At 38.3% G+C, this 21,991-nt stretch overlaps 2 protein-coding genes across 17 annotated transcripts in view; one reads left to right on the forward strand and one right to left on the reverse strand.

The window, feature by feature from the left end:
- nbeab (neurobeachin b) overlaps positions 1-21,991 on the reverse strand; it is a 242,452-nt gene that overhangs the window by 69,766 nt on the left and 150,695 nt on the right. For 6 of the 16 annotated variants that reach the window (XM_043258668.1, XM_043258667.1, XM_043258666.1 and 3 more), the window contains 3 exons: positions 19,234-19,358; positions 11,185-11,331; positions 6,638-6,774 (listed from right to left, as the gene is read on the reverse strand). In XM_043258668.1, the coding sequence (XP_043114603.1) occupies positions 6,638-6,774; positions 11,185-11,331; positions 19,234-19,358 (409 nt within the window). Of the gene's footprint in view, positions 1-6,637; positions 6,775-10,576; positions 10,604-11,184; positions 11,332-19,233; positions 19,386-21,991 lie in introns of all 16 variants that reach the window. The other 10 variants (XM_043258653.1, XM_043258657.1, XM_043258652.1 and 7 more) reach the window with 3 other exon arrangements.
- mab21l1 (mab-21-like 1) lies at positions 3,581-11,362 on the forward strand. Its single transcript, XM_043258673.1, has 2 exons — positions 3,581-5,061; positions 11,216-11,362. Exon 1 carries the CDS (start codon positions 3,981-3,983, stop codon positions 5,058-5,060), a length of 1,080 nt encoding a protein of 359 aa, XP_043114608.1. The 5' UTR covers positions 3,581-3,980; the 3' UTR covers position 5,061; positions 11,216-11,362.

Raw genomic sequence — 21,991 nt, forward strand, 5'->3', positions numbered from 1 at the left:
TTCAATTAGGACTCTCTAAAGCTCTTGATATATTCAAATCTGCAAATAACTCTCTTGGCACTATTAATATTGGCATACAATGTTCTTCTCTGAAGTGCTATCTAATGTTGTTGGGTTTTTTTTAATTAGTATGTTAGATTATTAATAAGGGATTCTAATTAAACACAGTGAGTATAGCACTGTCTGCAATGTGTGATAAATAATACCTATAATAACCATAAATAAACCTTCTTATACACACCTAAAAACAAGAAATCAAAGAAAAATAAAAACAGTTATATTTTTTTAAAAAGAATAAATGTAAAATAATAAAATTTAAAAATCAAAAATATATAAAATTAAAAATAAGCCAAATTAATTGTTAAAATTAAAAATTGAAATTATTATTTTTATTTATAATCTTTACAATCTTTAGCAAACTGCTAAATTAAAAAGTGAAAGATGGTGACTAAAACACCGCAGTAACTCTAAGACCTTCATTTAATCATCAATTTGTTTAAAAACAATACTATTGTGTGACAGTTAAACATGGTACATGTGTTTGACAAGGGCCTTTGTCAGCACGCCTGACCATTTTGACAGGAGAATCGCTCTTCAGAACGAGACGGGAGGGAGAGAGAAAAATGAAGAGATCACTGGCGAGGAAACTCCAGAACAAAGAGGCCTTCAACAAGCTAAACGTTTCCTGGGTCATACGCTCGTCCAAAAAGGGGCGGAAGCCGGAGTCATTGTATTGATTTACACAATCAGGCATCCTATTCGCTGGGTCAGAAATAGCAGCCATGCTGTTGTCACATCCTCATATATCACGGCAAAGCCTGTGGATAGCGTGTTATGTCACGAAGACACACAGATCGCAATGTTGTGCGGACGCAGAGTGCGTGAGAGGAGAAAGGGTTCGAGGTCAAGGGGGATTTGAAGTGCCTCCAGGTCACACTTAAAGGGACACTTGAGTCCCGTATACAGCATCGAGTGGTTTTGTACTGAAATGATTTAAGATGCTGCATAAAACTTTCCAATACTGAATAGTGTGTTTATGAACACTTCCTGGACCTGATCCTGGACAGTTATGGATTACGATGTCATAAAACGCTGAGATGGAAATACTGATAAACAGCGATTTAAGTTCCGTTCCATCAAGTACGCTCTTCATTTGCAATAGGCCAGTTTCTCTCGTTGAGCGCGAAAGTGTTAAAATATTAACAGGAGCTAATCCGAGATGAAATTATGCCAAATGCTGTAATGGTGCTCTGCTATTTACTGTAACACGCTGGAAAACAATAGACAGGCAACTGATTCAGACATACAAAAGCTGAACACATCAGAGCATGAACCAGAGAAGGGAGGGAGACCGTCTGATCTGATATGGTTGGGTACCTGCCATGTAATGTGTGTGTGTGTGTGTGTGTGAGAGAGAGAGAGGGAGAGGTGGCTGAGGTGGAAGCAGGGTTAAAGCAGATAGCACAAAAAAAATCTGAATGTGATAAATTTCTCAGTATAAAACTATTTTTCTCTTTTTATTTTGCCAAATATTAGTTTTTGTCTCGTAATAACAGTCTGGAATTAAATCAATCTATATCCGACCAATTAGACATACAGTAATCAAAAGCATGCTTTACGATAATAATAATAATAATAAAATATTTGCTTCAAATATAGCGTCACATACTTATCCCCGCCAAAGGCCCGAACATCATTCACCTTGCTTTCACGATGGAGGCGAGGGCGAACTGTTAAGTGTGATCTTTGCCTGCAAACAGCAGAGCTCTATTAATTATGGTTGGCAAAATCATCCAAGCAGAAGGAGCCAAGCAGTGACTACAGTGAGGGCTGGAGCCAACAGACTGTGATGCCTCAGTACAGTGACCTATAACAATCTGCTCTGTGCTTGCAGCAGACATGCGTAGAGACCTATCTACAGCATGTATAGAAATATAGTCTGTATTTAATAAAACGTTTAAACTCGCCTCCGTGTTTTTTTTGAAGATTTCTTTTCTCGCCATGAGTGCGATAAGCGCCTCGTCGTGTGACGGGAAGGATTTGGAAAACGCTCTCTTTGTTTTGTTGTTTCATTTAATGTATAATATCGCAAAAAAAAGGTGTGCGAGCGTTTCGCGCAATGATACGCAGGATTTCTCCAGACGTCGTGATCTGAATCTGAGGAACTTTTTATCTCAAAACGTTCGAATATTTATTTGAGTTTACGTTGGAATTTTTTTTGAAGGTTTAATCTGTCGAAACTAATCATTTTAACGAAAGGTTAAAATAAGAAAATGCAGGCTATAAAAGACGAGATTGTGAAAGAACACTCCAAAAACGAAGTGATTTAGACACTGAACAAGATAATATATATATATATATATATATATATATATATATATATATATATATATATATATATATATATATATATATATATATATATATATATTCTAGCAGTAAAAGAAATTAGGATTTATAGGACAGTGTTTTTCTTTCCATCGAAAAAATAAAAAGCTGATTTGAATTAAAACCGTTTTAGAAAACGAATTAAAAAGATTAAAAAGACGTTTTTCCTTTTACATATTCTCATCGGGAAATATTTTATGCAAAAACAAAACGTTAAACAAAGCTGTTTTCAAAATAATTAAAAACTAAAATAAGCAATTAGACATCAAATGAGACTAATTTTCCATACGTTGTGAAAAAACGCCTTAACGCACATTAGCTATTTAAACTATAAAGGCCTTCGTCTTCATTTAACTGTGAACTTCACATAAACTTATCCTAAACATTTTCACACAAAGCCAGTAAGACGACGACACGACTAACCTGCATGAACCTAAAGCTTCATTTGCCGTAAAAGTAAAAAAACAACAACAACAACAGCAACAAATAACACGGATTAATAGGCTATTTAAAATGAAACAAAAAAAAAAAAAGATTCCGGCGTTCAGTATTGAGATTCGGGTTTAGCGTACTATTATATCCATAACCGTATTTATAATGCAAAATAATTAAAATGATATCTTTATTAGTATAGGCTAATATTAAAAGCGAATTTAAATAACACTATTAAGAAATATAACGCAATGTAGCGCGATATCAAAGGTAGACATTTAAACACGTAAAATATAATCACGTCAAACAACACCACACCAAAATAAAAATCTAATTAACATCAACGAAAAACAGTATGCGTGGCAAACTAGAAAAATATAAAAAATACTAATTATATTTTAGTCAAATTGTAATAACCCTACAAATCCGAAGCGACGATTAAAATGAAACTCTTAAAATGTAGCTATATTAACATCCTAAATATTCGATTATCACGTATGAATGACATTTTTTCTGTTAAAAAGAAAATAAATAACAGTCACAGTCTGCATCTAAGAAGAATGGCAGGAAAAGCCCGCATATACCGCGAATAAACCTGTATCTTCTTCCTCCAAAGTGTAGGTGTGTTTCCACCGGAAGATTTGCCTGTGTATAAAAGCGGAGGATTAATTTGTCGTCGATAAACCGAAGGCAGTGACGACTCGCGCCGTGATTGGACGAGCCGCTCTCAAACCCTCCCTTTATAATTTCACAGGAGTGAGTTCGGAGTCTTAAACACACCAACACAGCCAGGACACACACTTAAGAGCACCCTGCACTTTCTAACCCTTGTTGCAAATAGAGAAAAGCACCGCGAGTGGATACAAGAGGTTTGCTGAACTACTGATCCGTGCGTATGGACTTTTAATCGCTGGCTTGCGAGGGGTTTGACTTTTTTTGTTTTTGGTCGCAATTGAAAACAGAAGCCGATGATTTAACTGCCTGACTTGGTGCATGTGCTCCACGCACAAATAAAAAGCTATTTTTTATTTCGTAACCCCCCTTTTTTTCCTCTAAATAGTCCACTTTCTTCTCTAAAATTGGCTCCCGTACAAACAGCCGCGTTGGATCCCTCGGGTTACTGCGAGACTCCGGTGTACAACCCGGATCTCTGTCCAAATATGATCGCCGCCCAGGCCAAGCTGGTGTATCATCTCAATAAATACTACAACGAGAAATGCCAGTCTCGGAAAGCGGCCATCTCCAAGACCATCCGGGAGGTGTGCAAGGTGGTCTCGGATGTCCTGAAGGAGGTGGAGGTCCAGGAGCCCCGCTTCATCAGCTCCTTAAACGAAATGGATAACCGCTTCGAGGGGCTCGAGGTCATCTCCCCTACAGAATTCGAGGTGGTCCTGTATCTGAACCAGATGGGGGTCTTCAACTTCGTGGACGACGGCTCTCTGCCGGGCTGCGCCGTGCTCAAGCTGAGCGACGGGCGGAAGAGAAGCATGTCCCTCTGGGTCGAGTTCATCACGGCTTCGGGATACCTGTCCGCGCGCAAGATCCGCTCCAGGTTCCAGACGCTCGTGGCGCAGGCTGTGGATAAGTGCAGCTATAGGGACGTGGTTAAAATGGTCGCGGATACCAGCGAGGTGAAATTGCGCATCAGAGACAGATACGTGGTTCAGATCACCCCCGCGTTCAAGTGCACCGGCATATGGCCGCGCAGCGCTGCCCACTGGCCGCTGCCGCACATTCCGTGGCCTGGTCCGAACCGGGTGGCGGAAGTCAAAGCCGAGGGATTCAATCTCTTATCGAAGGAGTGTTACTCGTTGAACGGGAAGCAGAGCTCGGCGGAGAGCGACGCCTGGGTGTTGCAGTTCGCCGAAGCGGAGAACCGCCTGCTCCTGGGAGGGTGCAGGAAGAAATGCCTGTCCCTGCTCAAGACGCTGCGCGACCGACACCTTGAACTTCCCGGGCAGCCTCTCAACAACTACCACATGAAAACTCTCGTGTCTTACGAGTGCGAAAAACACCCGCGCGAGTCGGACTGGGACGAGAACTGCCTCGGGGATCGACTGAACGGGATTTTATTGCAGCTCATTTCGTGCTTGCAGTGCAGGAGATGCCCCCATTATTTCCTGCCAAACCTAGACCTTTTCCAAGGAAAGCCACATTCGGCCCTTGAAAACGCTGCCAAACAGACTTGGCGACTGGCGAGAGAAATTCTAACCAACCCTAAAAGCCTGGAGAAACTCTGAGGTAAAAATAAAAAATACAAAAAAAAAGTAAAAAAAAAACGGCATGTTTGTGAATAGGAGGTCCGCCTGATCAAAAGTTCTGAGGCCTAGACGATGCTAATCAGGAACTCTTCCACAAAATGGTCACTGTTGAAACCAACCCATGTTGTTTTTGTTGTAAAAAAAATATTTTAGAGAGCTCCGCTTAAAAATACTTCACGTGACATTAATGTGTCTTAAGGAGGGAGCTAATTGTATCAACAATCAAAATGAATGGTTACCTGTCAGTATTACTGTTTCTTTCTTTTCTTTTTACGAGCCCTGCCCAACAACACGTTTTACCTAAAACAAAGCTACGTGACAGAATCCAACTTGTACATTTTATACTGTAAATAGACACATTTGTAGATTGTGAATCCGGTGGTCTGCAGTTGTGAATGTTGTTCTGTGACACGTAAATAGAAGTATAATTTCACCTGTTTTAACATTCGCCTGGATCATTTCCGAAGAAGAAGAAAAAAAAAACATTTCGACCTGCATCGGCGATTCAATCCACTGTCAATGGCAAAAATTCTAAAGTTTACATTTTGATGGTACTATTTGTTACGTTCCTAAACATTCCATACGCATACTTGAATTCTTATTTAAAGTATATTCGACCGTTTTGTTTGTACCTTGCTTACATGATAAAAGGCTGAAATTGAGAATATATATATGGAAAAAAAATATATATACCTGAAAATAATGCACTTGAAATACACTGGAATATAACATTTTGTGATTTGATTTTTTTTTATATCTGTCTCTGAGTTTATTTAAAGAGTTAATAAAAACAAATTAATATTTGTGTCCAAATAATGATTCGTGATGCGTAAATACTTGCAGCGTGAGAATAGGCACGATTTTTTTTGGAGGGGATCTGGATCTTCGGCGTAAAAAAAAACAACAAAAAAACAAATGACACGATGTAGGTTGGTTCTTACTAAATAAAAACAGAACATAAGAGAGAACGTTTTTTTTTCATGTGAACAGTGACTGTTGAATTAAGGGCACAGATGAACTGATGCGCTTTGCAGAAATGTGTCTTAACGATGCAAAAATCTCTCATGACGGTTCCTCGCATCAGAAACGCACCCCTTCGTTTATAAATGGTACAATTATATCATTTTAACCACCTTTTAGACTGTGTTTCCTTCTCTCGATGTTATTCGGGACAAAAGCGAGCACTGCCGATTTAAGCAAATGCGAGTTCATTTCAATTTAATATTAACGCTTTGGTTAATTTTACACGTGCTATATTTGTACATCATCGTCGCCACCGATACTTGGTCGTGAATGCAGGTCTGGGGGGAAAAACTACATTTATTCTTAACCTTTTTAAAACTAAATCAAGAGTAGTTTTTTGCGCTTGGCCTCTCTGGGCGCTCAAGGCATGGGCCTCGATTTAAAATTCTATTTTTAACGCATTAAATAATTGATGGTTTTAATAAAGCTGTGAGATTGTTCAACCCTTCGTGATATTTGGTTTTATTCCGTGTCGTTAGGAGCGCGATCCCGCTGGGCATTTTCACTCGCGCGTGCTCGCAAACGCAACCTACTTTGGCATCGATGCATCTGAAGGCTGGGTCATCTTCGTCCACTTCGAAGTAGATTTCCGTGGTGGTGATAGAGAGAGTCCCACAAGCTACAGTGACCGGGGCAATAAGCTGGGCCGGGGTGCTCAGAACAACAGGGCCTATAACAAGGAAAAAAAAAACGATGAGCAATGCAAGATAGCAGCTGATGTATTCATACACGATCTGTGACATTATTTTAGAAAGCGTTTGTGATATTTTCAATTCGTTTTGTAGAAAGCCTGGCGTGAACACGCTCGTCCTGCGAAATACGTGAAACGATTACGATTCGGGCTATACCAAAATCATTTATTAAAAAAAATATTAGCAGGCGAATGTTTTGTTCTTATCTGAGCAATGGGTACATTTTTTTGCACAAACATGAAAAAGAGGAAGATGTGTAAATTGTTAAAGCGAATAATTTCGGCTAGGCCTGCATTATGCGATCAGTCCTCCAAACCGAAGCACTGGCTATATGAAATAATATCAAATAAAAAAAAAAATCCATCTCATTATTTTAATAAGGTAAGCGTATATGAGGCCTAACGGCGATGATTTCACAGTCACTTTCTTTCATTATTTTGCTACAAAACAAATCATATGCGAGTGATACGCATTTATGCGCTTCCTAATCAAATCAGTCGTTGAAAGTCCCTTTTGATGATATGAAACCTGTAAAATTGACCTTACAAACATTATTAAAACATTTACGGACGTTTTGACCTCCGGTCAGATGACTAGGATCTAATGCCGAGTGCGCGCCCGCTCTCTCTCTCTCTCTCTCTAAATTTTTCTCTTTTGCTAGTCCTCTGTCTTTTATTAGTTCACCCCTCTAGCAGCCCACGGGTCCGTCCTGGATGTGAAGAGAGGCTCTTGAAATTGGGATATTTATCGATCCCCCTGAACTCCAAAGAGCCACTTTAACGTCTCATCAATCTTAATCTGCTCTCCTCGGCCAATTATGCCCGATACTGTTGCAAGATTACAAGTGGATTTGGGTTTCAATTCCCAGAGCACTCCTTCACTGCTCTCCCCGACCGCTCGTAGAAACCAAAGCCGCTCTGCCTCCTCCTGCACCAGCTAGCCTATAACATCCGCCATTGCACTTTCTGCTAAGTAGCCTTATATTACAAACGTTTTAGGTTAGCCTATATTAAGATATATATATATTTTTTTTAAATCTGTGGCAACAAAGCAGCACTATAAATCGAAGGCGTATCATACTAGACAAAATAAACGAACAATTTTGCGCGAAATAAATTAACGCGCGCGCAAATATATGAATGGATCTATTTTTAAGACGACTTTGAATGAAAACTGAGCAACCGACGAACAAAACAAGTATCTTATTCTTTTTACCGTCGCCAGCTCGACAAATATTCAAAACACTAGGCCTGCGCTGTCGGCAGAGGACCGGAAAGGAATGGGGTCTACGCCATTTTTTAAAATTCAAAATCTTACTCAAGCTATGCTGTGAACGAATAAAAAATGTCGACATGGCTTCACCTGTGAAGAGTGAACCCTCTAATCCGAATCGCGCCCCCTCTCGTAACACGTTTAATAGAGAAAGAGGCAATTGTAACGTTGGCCTGGAGGGACGCTTGTGAATCCAGACAATGCAGCATTAATCCAATGAGCAGAGAGGATTAGCGTTTAAGCCTCAAGAGACCTTTAAAAAATTGGGATCAAACAAAAATGCGTTCATATTACATAATAAGAGCGATCGGGTTTCACATATGACATGTAATCTCATCTGGAGCGTTTCTCAATAGTGTAGTAGGCTAAAACCTTTTCATTTAGCCATGTATTTAATAAATATTAGCCATAGGCATATATTATAGGCTATATTATACGACGGCCTCCAAAATAAAAAAGGGGTAATAAAATTAAAATGTTATTCGTAATAATAAAAATAATAATAGTGATGATAATAATAATATTTTTCAGCATTTTGTCATTGTTAAGTGTATTCGATTAATTCGTGTTACCGATGTTCTAGTGCTGTAGTGTTGATTTCGGAGCACTAGCGAGGATTAGCAGATTATCATGTCGGACTAAAACAGGTGCAGTCGTGCTCAGCAAATCTCTGTCCTGACGTCAGCTGTTAAAAAGACTGCCTCGCGCTGTCGACCGTGACGTCACTGGAGTGTGGCGAGACAAAGGCATGCTGGGAAAATATCTCTCTGTGAGCGACTTCTGGGGGCCTAATGCGAATATGAAAATAAGACAACTTTTGCGTTTTTTTTTTTTTTTTGGTTGGTACAAATATGAAATAAACGAATAGGTTAGTATAAATAAGATGTATATCTGTGGCAAAATGTTAATATGGCGGTAAAGTAATTTAATGCTAATATGTAAACAACACACATTTGTTTTAATTAGAATTACATTTTTTGGTATGAAAGAGAAAAATCATTTGAGAGAGAGAAATAAAGCTAAATCAAATCAGTATCTCATCATACTTATTCGGTCTGTGTTCTCTGTGCTCTGGTTTAGCTGTGGGTGTAAATGCGCTCCTGACAGATCTTGTGCTCTGATTGGCTGCGAGACGAACTGCGCCCCCTCCCATTGGCTGTGAGAAAGCTGTTGTTGATTGGCCTGTTGTTTACAATGCGCTCATTAGCGCTAGCATTAGCGTGTAGGCCTGCTGTCAAAATAAAGCATGCTGACACAAATGGCACAGCACCCCTTGTGGTGATGATACACAACTCGGATAACAGAGTAATAAAACATACACCCAATGCAAGCATAAACACATTTTTGAAACCAAATGCTGAACAGGAAAAAAATAGCCCTACCCATCATGAGTCATACTGTACATATATACCGAAAGAAACAAATTTGGGCCTTTTTACTCACAAATACTGCACAGGCGAACACTGGCATATATTAAAAGGTTTACACAGATTATTAGGCTAGTTGCCTTTAAAATAATCAGAACTCTAAAGCATTACAGCATTCAATTGCAAAAATGCAAAAATCTGTGCATTTGATGTTTAACATTAATCCTTTTGATGGTGCTCATTAAACATTTCAGGAATTTACACACTGTGCCAGGATTTATGATTTATTGCATTCCAGTAAAATTACTTTCAACAGAGATGGTATAAAAAGAACAGCAGGAACACACCAGTCTGCATTCCTGCTTAGCGAATTGGCTAACGTTTGGTGGGAACATATTAGATGTAATTGAGGCAATCCTGATTTAGATCTGATGGAGGAAGTCAAAACAAAAAGTAGAATGGCGTGAAGAACTGCTTATAAATTGTGAATGAGTTTAAATAAGTTGTGTGCTGGGAGCTTTAATAACATGATCAGGTACAAACCCACACAAACCCACTCACTTCAGATAGTATAGAAAACATATAGATAAATTAGGGCATTGGATTTTCTACAGACGCATAAATTTCACCACTCATTTTTAACCTTCACTGACTAATGAAGGTCTGCGGAGCGAGTGGGGGCATTGATTATTCAGGGTATTATTAATAACATGTCTTCTACACATTCACAGAACATATATCACATATATATCTTCCAATGTAGAGCTGATAAAAATGTAACACGTTAACAAAGCACTGCTAACGCGGAGAGACAACCAGTCGGTAGTAATTATGTTACCACAGTTGCTGAGAATATTGGAAATTGATTAAAAAAAAACCTTTTTAAAGTGATAAAAAAGATTCCTACTTAAATTAAATATAAACAAGTGATTAGACATTTTTATTTGCACATGAAAAATGATCAGAATAGCATCTGCTGAATATTTTTAGCAAAAGGTATGTAATGATGTTGATTGTCTCCTGATTGTTAGTTAGAATCATGTTTGCTTTAATTCTGTAATAATCATATTTAATTAATTTGATTCAATGTAATATTAGTGGTTTTAAAAAGGGTAATCGCTCTTTAAACAGCCAAACCTGCCTCTGGAAATAAAAACCCGGGGAATTGCTGTGAAAAAAACAAACAAAACAGAAATACATATTTCAATTTAGTTTTATTATAGACTTAAAAAATAAACATACCTCAGAAAAAAATCTAACACTGTCCAGAGCAATACTTAACCCTACACACTGCCAGAAAAACATAAACATAGTCCTAACGCAAAGTAACCACACTAACTACACTGCTCTGCCTCTAGATTGACAGGTAAGATATATATATATATATATATATATATATGTTCTATGTCAAATTCTGTCATTCTGACGCTTAACCTATGTATAAATAAATAAATGCTACCAAATGTGAAATTATGCAGGCATTTCAGATGAAGTGCTTATGGCAGGACCTCTCTGTGCAAGTAAACCTACAGGTATAATAGAATATGATTTTATAATTTCAATAGCAAAACAAATTCTGTCTAACAATGTTTAACCTAAACTCCTGTGGCACATAGAACCTTCAAACCTGAGGACTGACGTGTCACGTCATGAAACTGATGTGTATGACAGTAAATTACTATGCATGCTGAATGGAGAACAGACCAAACCATAGGGATTGCACTGTGCATTGTGTATAGGTTGACTCACCTGCCAAGTTGTCTACCTCTTTCTCCTGCAGCAGACTGACAGCGTCATCGTCTCCCTCCAGCATCAGCTCTGTCTCAGGGCTCTGGCTGACCACCACCTGGCCCCGGAAGCCCTTCCTCCCTCTCAGGGCCTCATCTTCCTCAGGGACTGCAGAGAGACAAGAATAATGGAAACGGGTATTATTTGTATTGAAGCTCATTTGAGAATTACAAGGAATAAAAGACACATTAAAATACATATACAAATACGTACATTAAAATTATACTGTGCGGTTTATCATATTATATTATAAATATATGGTAGGTATATTTAATGTGTTTGGTTTTAACAGAATGTATCTGCCACAGTTATGTGGGAGATCAAGCAACAAAACTTGCAACTCCAAATACATCAACGTATTTGAAAAAACCCTCATATATAACAAGCACAATATCCCCCCATAGCACATCTATGCGGGTGGAGCTGGGGAAGGCGGAGGGTTTCCGAAGCATGCTGCGACTGCTACAGCAAGAACTAGCCAAATCAATGTTTAGCAGCAAGCTCATTGGCTGCTGATATAAAAAGAAACCAATCAGCTGTGTCAATGTTAATGTCCTTCGCGAGAACACTTCCATTACAGAACTTTCTATAGGAACAATGAGTATCAGAAATGATGTCAAATCGGGTAACACTTTTTATTTCAAAATCCTGACTGGAACCATAGGCAAACTATATTTTACTCTACACAATGTTTTACTTCCTCCTTAAAGAGACACACAATAAAGCACGCGTAGACCCGTATAAATTTCCAAGTTCATTAGGCATAATGCAAATGGTCTCTAAATCCGGATGAGAATGAGAACGAACCGAGTATGTAATTAAGCGACTGCTGATACCACCAAAGCTCACCACACAGAGGGAAAAAAAAAAACGATGCAAAAAAAGTCTGTAGCCACTTTTTTGTTATTGAACAAAAAAGATCATTCATCAGCTTTAATTACTAAATAAAAGAGAGAAAAATGGCAGTCAGGCCTGACACACGTCACTGCACACTGGATTCGTCTTGCGTAAGGTCAGATTTGCCTGAGACAGCAGAACAGAGAGATTCTGGAGAAAAAAAAAGGAAATAAGAAATGCTTATCAGAAATAGAAAGTGTCTGACACTCTTTTGACGTGTTTCTTTTCAGTGCAGCATTTAAAATGTTCCCTACACTCCCGTGGGGTTCATGTACCTTGTCTCAAAGCGGTCACGTTTGAATGTTGTCAACACCACTACACAGACGAAGAAGGAAAAAGAGAAGGAGAGAGAGGAAAAAAAAAACCAACAAAATAACATAGCGGGCTTCCTGCTCTGTCTCATATCTCAGGAGCTTTCATCAGAGCCAAGGAAGAAGTGGGACCGCTTTTCGGAAATAGGGAGCGTGTAACATTTAGAGGCACAGAGCCAGCGAGCGGTCATGGATCAAAGCAGACGGAGGGAAACTTAAGACCGTAATTCTGTAAACCGTCATTACGCCTGCATTAAAGCAGGGAGAGCTGATGGAGCTGAGCTCCAGTCTTGACTGGCAAGATAAAGCTTAGGACCTCAGTGCAATGCAGACAAAATAAACCAGGCGGATTTTGACAAGAAAATGATCCTGAGCAAATGGGGAGAGTTTGAGGGGGGAAAAGTGAGTTTAAAAAAAGCATTTAGCTTTAGGACGTTTTATACGAGAAGGCCGCAAGAACGAAAACAAACCTGTGCATACACAAAGTCCCAGTGGACCTGGTCACTGCGTATCGTCAGTTGCTGTATTTGTTGTTAACTTACAGACATATCTAGCTCTGGTAGCTCCTAGTAATAGCTACAAACATCATTGATGTTAATACATCGTTCTGTGTTCATACTGAATAAATTTTATAGCACTAAAAATGAACATTCTGGTGGGTTGAATGTTAATTAAACCACTGGATAATGCATCATATCAAAGAATAACATTAATCAATGCATGCTCTTCACTATTATGTTCATCTGTCTGTGCCACAAGGCTATCTGTGTTCACAATTAATTGCCATTCATTCAAAATATGTATATGGGCACAAAATTAACCTTTTTTCGATGTTAGAACAGATTTAACATGTGCCTTTGTGTGTGTGTGCTAAATATATATGTTCTGTGATCTGTGCATATTTCTAGAAATCGATATCATGGATAAACTATTTTATCCAGAAAAAAATTGATGGAAAGATTTAAATCTTTTTATGCTGGATTTGTTCAATACAAAAATGCAGTAATTTGTATTGATTTTTGTGATGTTTTTATCAGCTGTTCAGACTCTCATTCTGACGGCACCCATTCAGGTGACGTGATGCCTAATTTCTCCAAATCTGTTCAGATGAAGAAACAAACTGGAAACATTTCTTGGATGAACTATTCCTTTAAACCTTTCCTGTGCTATTTTATCTCGCATAAACATGCGGCACATATTGAGTGAGTAGAATAGTCTAATTTTATATTAAATTAACCGCTACATATTTACGTTCATCCTGCGTCATCTGCCACACTGGATACTTTTTGTCTACCAAACACACTGTAACGTCAAAAAAATACAACTGCAGCGCCGCAGTTAAGTTAGGAACTTGGCTACAATTATGTTCCTACCTTTTGCAACATCCTTCACTTCAGGAGCGCTATGAAAGCTCACTAGCTTCTGGAACACAGTGATGCATGTTCCTATTTTGAGCAATGACACAGGTACAGAAGCTTCCTGTTTTTTCTCTTAAATGCCAAGCCTTTGATAGAAAGCCTACACGGCTACCTATATGAGATATCTAGTAACACAGACGATCATTTGTCAGTCTCAGGAATGAGGCTTGATGGGAACTCGAGATCGCTACAACTCAGACTCGAAAGAACCCCTCGCTTGTATTGTCAACCACCTCGTTTATCGGCACCCCCGAAGCTCGCTCACCGGACTCCTGTGAGCCATCAGGGCCAACAGTGAGGCTATTCAAGCCCAGCACGGCTTACCCGCTCTGCCATCAGAGGGTTTATGTTACCCAGGGCACAAATTTGGCATGACGCAGCAGGGTTGAGAAAGACCAGGTGATGGCTGGTCTGCCAGTCGTGGTGGGACTTGAATGATGTTCTCCGCTAAAAGCTTGGATCTGATCCATACAGCTGGGGGACGGGGAGCTGTCATTGACTGACTGACATACGTGTAGAATAACAAACAAATCAAAATGTGCTGAAGTAGATGTAGCTCCAAACTTATATCCAATGACTAGCACAATATGATGAAAACCAAATATTTGAAGTGGGCTCAAAATAGCTCCTTCAGCGGCGCAAAACTGTTACTTGATGAGCAACTCTGGGTTTTGAAGGCTTCGAGAAAGGGAAGATTCTGTCATTCCATCACCATGTGACTTCTTCAACACACTGATCTCTTTACTTGGCCTTTTCTTTCAAAAGTCACATCAAACGAAAAACTGCTCATAGCTTGTGGCAAAAGGAATTTTACAGTTTGTGAGAGCTGCTCCCAAGGTGGAAATATTTAAGTGCTCGGTAGTTTTACTGTTCAAGTTTTTTCAGGCTTCAAACGGGCCTTCATTTAGTCGGTTATTGTTGCTCAGAGTTCATGTTTTATTTATGGTGGAGCTCCAGAGTATTTGCCTTGCACTTTTATTGCCCCGTTTGAGTCATACGCACTTGTAGCATTAAACGAAAAAGTAAAAAATTTAGGGGGGGAAAAAAATTATATATAAAGAATAATACAATATTCCATTTAAGCAGTAATTGCATCTGATGTATCTTTCCATTCTGGGATTGACAGATGAGATGCCTTTTGTAAAAATACACAATGTACTAAGACGGAAAAAGGGATTGTGGGACGTGTAGATCTATGTCTCTGCCGTTGACTGATATATAATAACTCAAACAAAATGTTGCACATGTTCCATAAGTGCATTTGCACACAAACAATGTGGCAAAGTGGGCTTGCTGCGCTCGTCGATCAAACGACAGGAATTCTGTAGTCAGCTCTGGAAAAAGGAACCCAACTTCGTAAAGCGAAACCGGAGAACCATGCAAAGTTTTTGTTATGGTTTTACTCATGTGAGAAGCATTTGGTATCACACATACAGACCCAATATGGCTGATTGCAAGGCCCACATGGAATCTATATGCACCGAATTTTGCAGACAGCTCCGCAGATTTAGAATTAGAACGCTTGCGTGTTTAAATATTTCGGCTAATTTGATTAGACTTTCGCATGCTAATTAAAGGAAACATTGCTGAGACAATAAATCCTGCAATAGCGCTGCATTTTGCCTTCGAACTTGCAGATTAGTTGAAGTAACACAATACTTTTACATTTGCAAAAAAAAAAAAAAAAAAAGATCTACCAAAACGACCAAAAAGAATTCCAAAATGAATCAATTCACTGGACGTTTAGATATTGGAGAGACAATAAATCCTGTAAAACACACAACAGTGCCGCATTTTGACTTTATAGACTAAATAGCTAAGCTGACATAGTGAGCATGCTACATTCAGGTCTTCAGCTTTCATACTGTACCTTCTTCTTTATTCACGGGTGGCTGAGAATATGTAAACTTACAATTGAATTTAAGGCATTTTAGTAACTCTTGGCGATGTTTTAGTGAGGCATATACAATGGAAGTGAATGGGAAAGAATTTTTTTTTTTTTAGTTTTTAGTAAAGTTTTAGGCATTGTCATGACAACAAAAACTGTACAGGTTAGCAAGCTATTTATTTTGACACTAAAATCACGTTAACATGCATACTGTTTACGTCTTGTGGTTATACCAAGTAAATGGAGAGTATTTTAACGTTTATGCCTATTTACTTCGATCGTAAGCTTCTCAGATTTCTGCTTTTCTTACGCGAACAGAGGGACAAGTCGGCATTCATTTTCGTGATTAATCAACATCGTTTGTTGATTTACTTCTATTAAACTTGCATTGAATGATCCATCTCCTCTTACTTGCCCTTTCTTCTCGCTCTTTCACTCTTTCTCATGTAACAAGCTATAAAAATCTCTGTCCAGAGGGGTTCATTGGGTCAGAGCAGAACTGCTCACCTGAAAATGAGACTGCAAGGACACTCCGAGGTAGAACAGGCTGTTAAAGAGCAGGATCAATATTAACCTGACTTCCATTTCATGCTTGCCCAATTCCAATCAGCTAACAATATACTCAGCCACTCGTGAATAAGGGGGAAGGTACAGTATCAAAGCAGAAGACCCAAATGCTCACTATTTTGTCAGCATGGCTAATAGACTAAACGCAGCTTTTTCGAAGCAAAGTTTCCCACAAACATATGGAAAGGTACCTGGGAATAAGGCACAGAGCAGTACGGTTCATCAAATGCTTATACAACATAGTCAGCCGTTTGAGGTCCCATTAAATTTAGGCCGTTCCTCTATTTTCAGTGATTGAAGATTGTATTACAGCCACAGAAAATACATTAAATTACCATGAATCAAATATAATGATGTTGTTTCTAGGGCAGTTAGAACATTTTTCGAATGAACCTGAGGCATATTTCATGTCCACCCATGTCATTTCGCACGAGAAGAAATTTGAAATATTGCTAAAACGCCACGTATGTTTTAACGCAGACAAGCTCTATGAAAATATGTCACTGTGAATAAAAACAAGGCCCGTATGCAGTGACTGCTGTCAACCGCCAGTGTTCTGACATTTGAGAGCAGTCATTTTTCAATCTCTTTGGTTTCTGGCAAAAATAGTGGAAACTTATACGCACCCTTAACAGTTAATTCATTCAAATCACTTACGCTAAAGCAACGTACCTTAACCGCCAGTCACAAAAGCAGCTGTAAACCTCCACCGCTGCCAGTTCAGCAAAGCAGAGCTACTGACTTTTACAGTTTCTTAAAAGGATGATTTATATACCTTATGCAATGTACAGAGTGTTTTAACTATTAATAAATAACTAACTAAATAAATAAAAAATAGGACATAATTAAAAAAAAAAATGTATAATGCATTTTTTACCTTTGAGTTATATATTTTTTTATTTATTAACGTCTTATATTTAGCTTAAGAGCTTAGCCCTGTTCTGCTGATTTATGAAAAGTCCCTCCGTTTCTATAAAACCCATCTAGAGAAGTCGTTCTTTGCTCTCTGTCTCTCTCTATGGCATTGTGGGGGCAACATCTGACTACAGGCAATCCCTTTCACATGACAATCTTATGCATTATTCCACTCATTAAAGACTGGGAGAAGCCTGGGGACCTCAACAAGTCCTCAATCACAACGGCCCCAGACACTAGACCGCGGGTCCACAGAGACACACTGACAACTTACCAAGGACAGGCAGAAAAAGAAGCCGGGCCAGAGGAATACTGCAGAGGTGTGAGCTTCTGAAGAAACGCACAAGATATACTGGGTAATACGTGTGAAAGACAGTGCGGATTTGATATGGTGGCAAAAGGAATTAGTGGGGGGAAAAAAGTCTGTTGTGACATGAGCAGGGGCCACCTGCAGGTCAAGGAACAGCTGGCATGTGTATGTACGAGTGTGCATGTGTGTGTTCTGGCTCTGACACACAGGCCATCTGACATGGCCTCGGAACAGTTGGGCACAAAAGGCCAGACATGTAGATAGACACAATATTACAGCATAACGAGTTACAGAGCGCACTGACATAAGCAGTGTTGGGGGTGACGCTTTATAAGTAACACGAGTAATCAGATTACTTTTTCAAGTAACTACTAAAGTAACATTACTTTTAAACATACAAGAGTTACACAATGTACTTTTCTAATTTTTCTCATTTATTGACTGTCACCTCTTAAGTAATGAATTACTTTTAGTGCTGTCAAACAATTACTGTCTATACATAATATATATATATATATATATATATATATATATATATATAGATAGATAGATAGATAGATAGATAGATAGAATTTTTACATGCAGGTTCATTTGTATATTTATATTAATATATTATATAAATTATATTTAATATATAAAAATAACTTATTTTTTCAATATACACACACACACACACACACATAATATATATATATATTATGTAAACATTTTTATTTTGGATGCGATTAATCGTTAGACAACACTAATTACTTTTCATAAAAAGTAACACATCTAAATACTTTTTTTTTTTAATCCATTACTTTTAAGTAACTTACCCCAACACTAGACATATCCATACCAAAATTCAGCACTTCAGCGATTAACATAAGATGTTTCGACCACTCAGTATTGTCCATAATCAAAGTGCATCATTTTCATTACATTAGAAAGCGCAATCTATTTTCATCCCAAGTGGCCATTAGCAGCATTTTAGCAAAACATGCTGTCAAAAACACTCCCACATGCCTCTACCCATAAGTATGAGCTAATACCAAGGGTTCAATTGTGGATTTTTTAAATGAATGGGCTTATTTGGCTTGCCCCCTTGTAAGTTTCCCCATGTGTAATGGAAATAGTTACAGTAACTATTCGCCGCACAAGAGAGAAGTCGCCCCCATTGTACTTGAGAATCAATAGATTTGCCCTTGTTCGGTTAATACACTCCCCCTCGTATCTTCAATTTGATGCCTGGAGGAGAAGCGCCCGTAGTGGTTAATAGTATTGAACCGTTTCTCTTTTAAAGCCTCTGTTGCGAGACACAGAGCCAAATCGACAGCCGTGCGGTGGGCAACGCTGCAAGATCAAACGGGTCAATGAGGAAAAATGTTTGAGTGCAAAAGGCAGAAACAGTAAAAAAAAAAGAGCACAGAGCGCAATTTTCCTCTCAACATTGTGTGCCGTTAGGATATAAAAACCTGCCATAAAGCCCTCTTGCCATGTTCAATTGACAAGGCTCATAAATATACAACCTATAAAGCTGACAACGAACTGTTTCTCAGCTCTGAGAATATTAGTTGCGTCCAAGAGTTGATTCTAATTCGCATATGTGTATCCCATTTAGTGAACAATGATGTCATTGTATGAAATGAACGCAATTTAGGGATAATGAGCTAGAATGACAGAGTCCAGCAACATTTTTGATTGGCTGTTGGCAGAATTACTGACCGTAGTCCTCCAGCGATTTGCACGTGATGTCCAAGTGGGTGGAGCCAAAAGGGTTTCGAACGAATCTCCGCCTCCTCCGGAGGTCATCCTCCCAGTAATCCAGACGCCAGAAGTCATGCAGCTGACTGGAAAAGGGGAAAAGACAGGAACTCCTGTTAGGAATCAGAAAAAAAAACATGTTGGAAAGCTAAAATTAAAAGAACGATATCATCTTATGTGATGAAACAAGCATGGCTTACGACAAGGCACTACATGCTTTAGCACATTATTACATTATTACTCATTTTGTTAAATATGCATTCACAAATGCGAAACATTACAGCAGGACACATATTTTTGTTAAAATAAAAAATTGGATCACTTAGTAATGATTCTCTGCACACCTGATGGCAATAGATATGTGCGTAAGAGACAAAGACCAGCAAGGTCAAACATTAAAAAACATAACACATATTTCGGTTGTGTGACCTGCACACAATATCACATGACCGAAACGCTGTTTATAAATAAATTAGATACTTTTTTGCGCAGTTTGTGTGCGGCAGGTGGTTTTGTTTGTCAAAATAAAATAAGAGAAGGTAAATCATATGAAAACACATAATAAGAAGTGGGTAAAAAGTGTGCATGAAAAGTTTTTTGAGATTGTAAGATTGTATTGAGATGTAAGATATATAAGATTTAATAATTATGAGATAAAAACTTAGACCAAAAACTTATGACATAAAACTGTTGGAATTATATGTCATAATATGATAATAAGTCGTAATTATGAGATAGAGCATATTATTTATTACCAACTACACATTATGAGTTAAAAGTCGAATTATGAAATAAAAAGACGAAATAATGACAAATGGGATAAAAATGAGATTATGGGATAAAAGTCAAACCTGTGACACTATGCATTAACTATGAGATAAATTTATAATCATAACATGAATAGGTGAAATTTTGACATGAAAATTATTAACACATAGTGAAATTGTACTTTACCAAGACAAAAATTAGATACAAAGTTGGGATGATATTATAATCAAAATTATAAAACAAAATGCCAATGACAATAATAATTATGAAATAAAAGCCATTACATAAAAATGATTACTAGCATAGTTAGTCAAAATTGTAATTTTTGTCGAAATGAAGACTTTTGTGACTGTTTGTCTTATTATAATGACTCGCAACTGTTTATGGCATAATTAGGATTTAGCAAAGCATGTTTTTTTTTTTCTTTTATGTGGGAGAAACGCGCTTCCACAGACACACACGCACACACAAAGCACTTACATTTTTACAGCAGTGTAATACTCTACATACAACGCTACGGAGAATTGCCTTCTGGAGGGCACCCAAACCAAAGGTTTTCCACATCAAATGATATCTGGTAAAATATAGCTAATTCATCAAGTTCATTAGCGCTCCAGAAACCCAGACACACTTTTGCGCGAGAACCCCTCGGGCGCATAACAGCAGCCGCGGCTCTCCAGCGCACAAATAAATAACAGCAAGTCCCATTAACAAATACTGTATCAAATTACAAGTATAAATGGCGCAGCTTGCCTTCTTTTTACTGTGTTTTTTAACAAGTCTTGTAAATCAGAGGTAGGACCCTCTATGCAGCCGGAGAGAGGGGTTTTAATGATACTGGGGTCTTACCATAGCCACACCCCGGGCCAATAAAACAGGGACCCCTTCCCTCTGCATATGTGCAGCTGTGATTAAAATAACGTGCTGAAATATTCATTGAAATGATTCCCAGGGCCCTGGAGCAAGCTGCAGAAAATTGCGTTTTTATTCATTATTAATAACGGCGAATTAGAGGCCGTATAAAAGAAAAAATGAGAGGCCGAGAAAAAAGGGGAGCGCGGGGAATGAGAGGGAAACGGCTACAGCATGTGGTAACCATCTTTGTAAATGATTATTCCAACATTAGCTGGGACCTGGGCTAATTTTATTGCTCGCAGCTAATGCAAACCATTAAGGGCAGGGACCAGCATCAGGTTACTAAGTGCAGCTCGTTTCGAACGAGCTCGGGCTGGAGATGTTTCAAAGACTTTAAAACGAAAGGAGAGAGAGAGAGAGAGAGAGAGAGAGAGAGGGAAAGGAAAAGCAGGCCAGCGCCGAATAATACTGCAGCTAATTTACTCCAAAGAGGATTTAGAGAGTGATGATTGGTGCAATTGGGGGATAGATGACAGCATGGTATGGGACAATCAACAAATTCCACATGTGGTTTATCTTCATTACCAGTTACTCATGGGGAAATACACCATCCACTTTGAGCCGTATACTAATTTCCATCAAAAACTATGACACGAGTCATTAGTCTATGTTCCTGTCTTATAAACAGAGGTTAAAGGACTATCTGGTGGAATCTTAGAAAAAAAGCAAATGATTTTTTGGTGAAATTCGTAGGGGAAAAAGACTAATTCATGCAGATGTTAAAGTTCTGTCTTGCTTTAAATAAAAGGTATTCAGCTTTGTTCCATACAATGTCTGTTTCTCACATGTCATAACTAAACATGTCAGTTTGAAAATGAAATTTACATATAATATTAATATAAAGGACTTAGAAATAGAGCTTTATAATCTTGTCATTTTACCAGATTTATCGATGGCATGTTAATTAAAAATTACAAGTATAAAAATGAAATGAAAAAGAAGAGCGTTCGTGGATAAATAGTTCACAATAAAACGGATGAATTAATTTCCATTGCATTTTGACCTTTAGAGCTGAAATGGAGGCTATTATTAGTTT

Source organism: Puntigrus tetrazona, chromosome 15 (genome assembly GCF_018831695.1).
Source record: "Puntigrus tetrazona isolate hp1 chromosome 15, ASM1883169v1, whole genome shotgun sequence".
NCBI classification, from domain to species: Eukaryota; Metazoa; Chordata; class Actinopteri; order Cypriniformes; family Cyprinidae; genus Puntigrus; species Puntigrus tetrazona.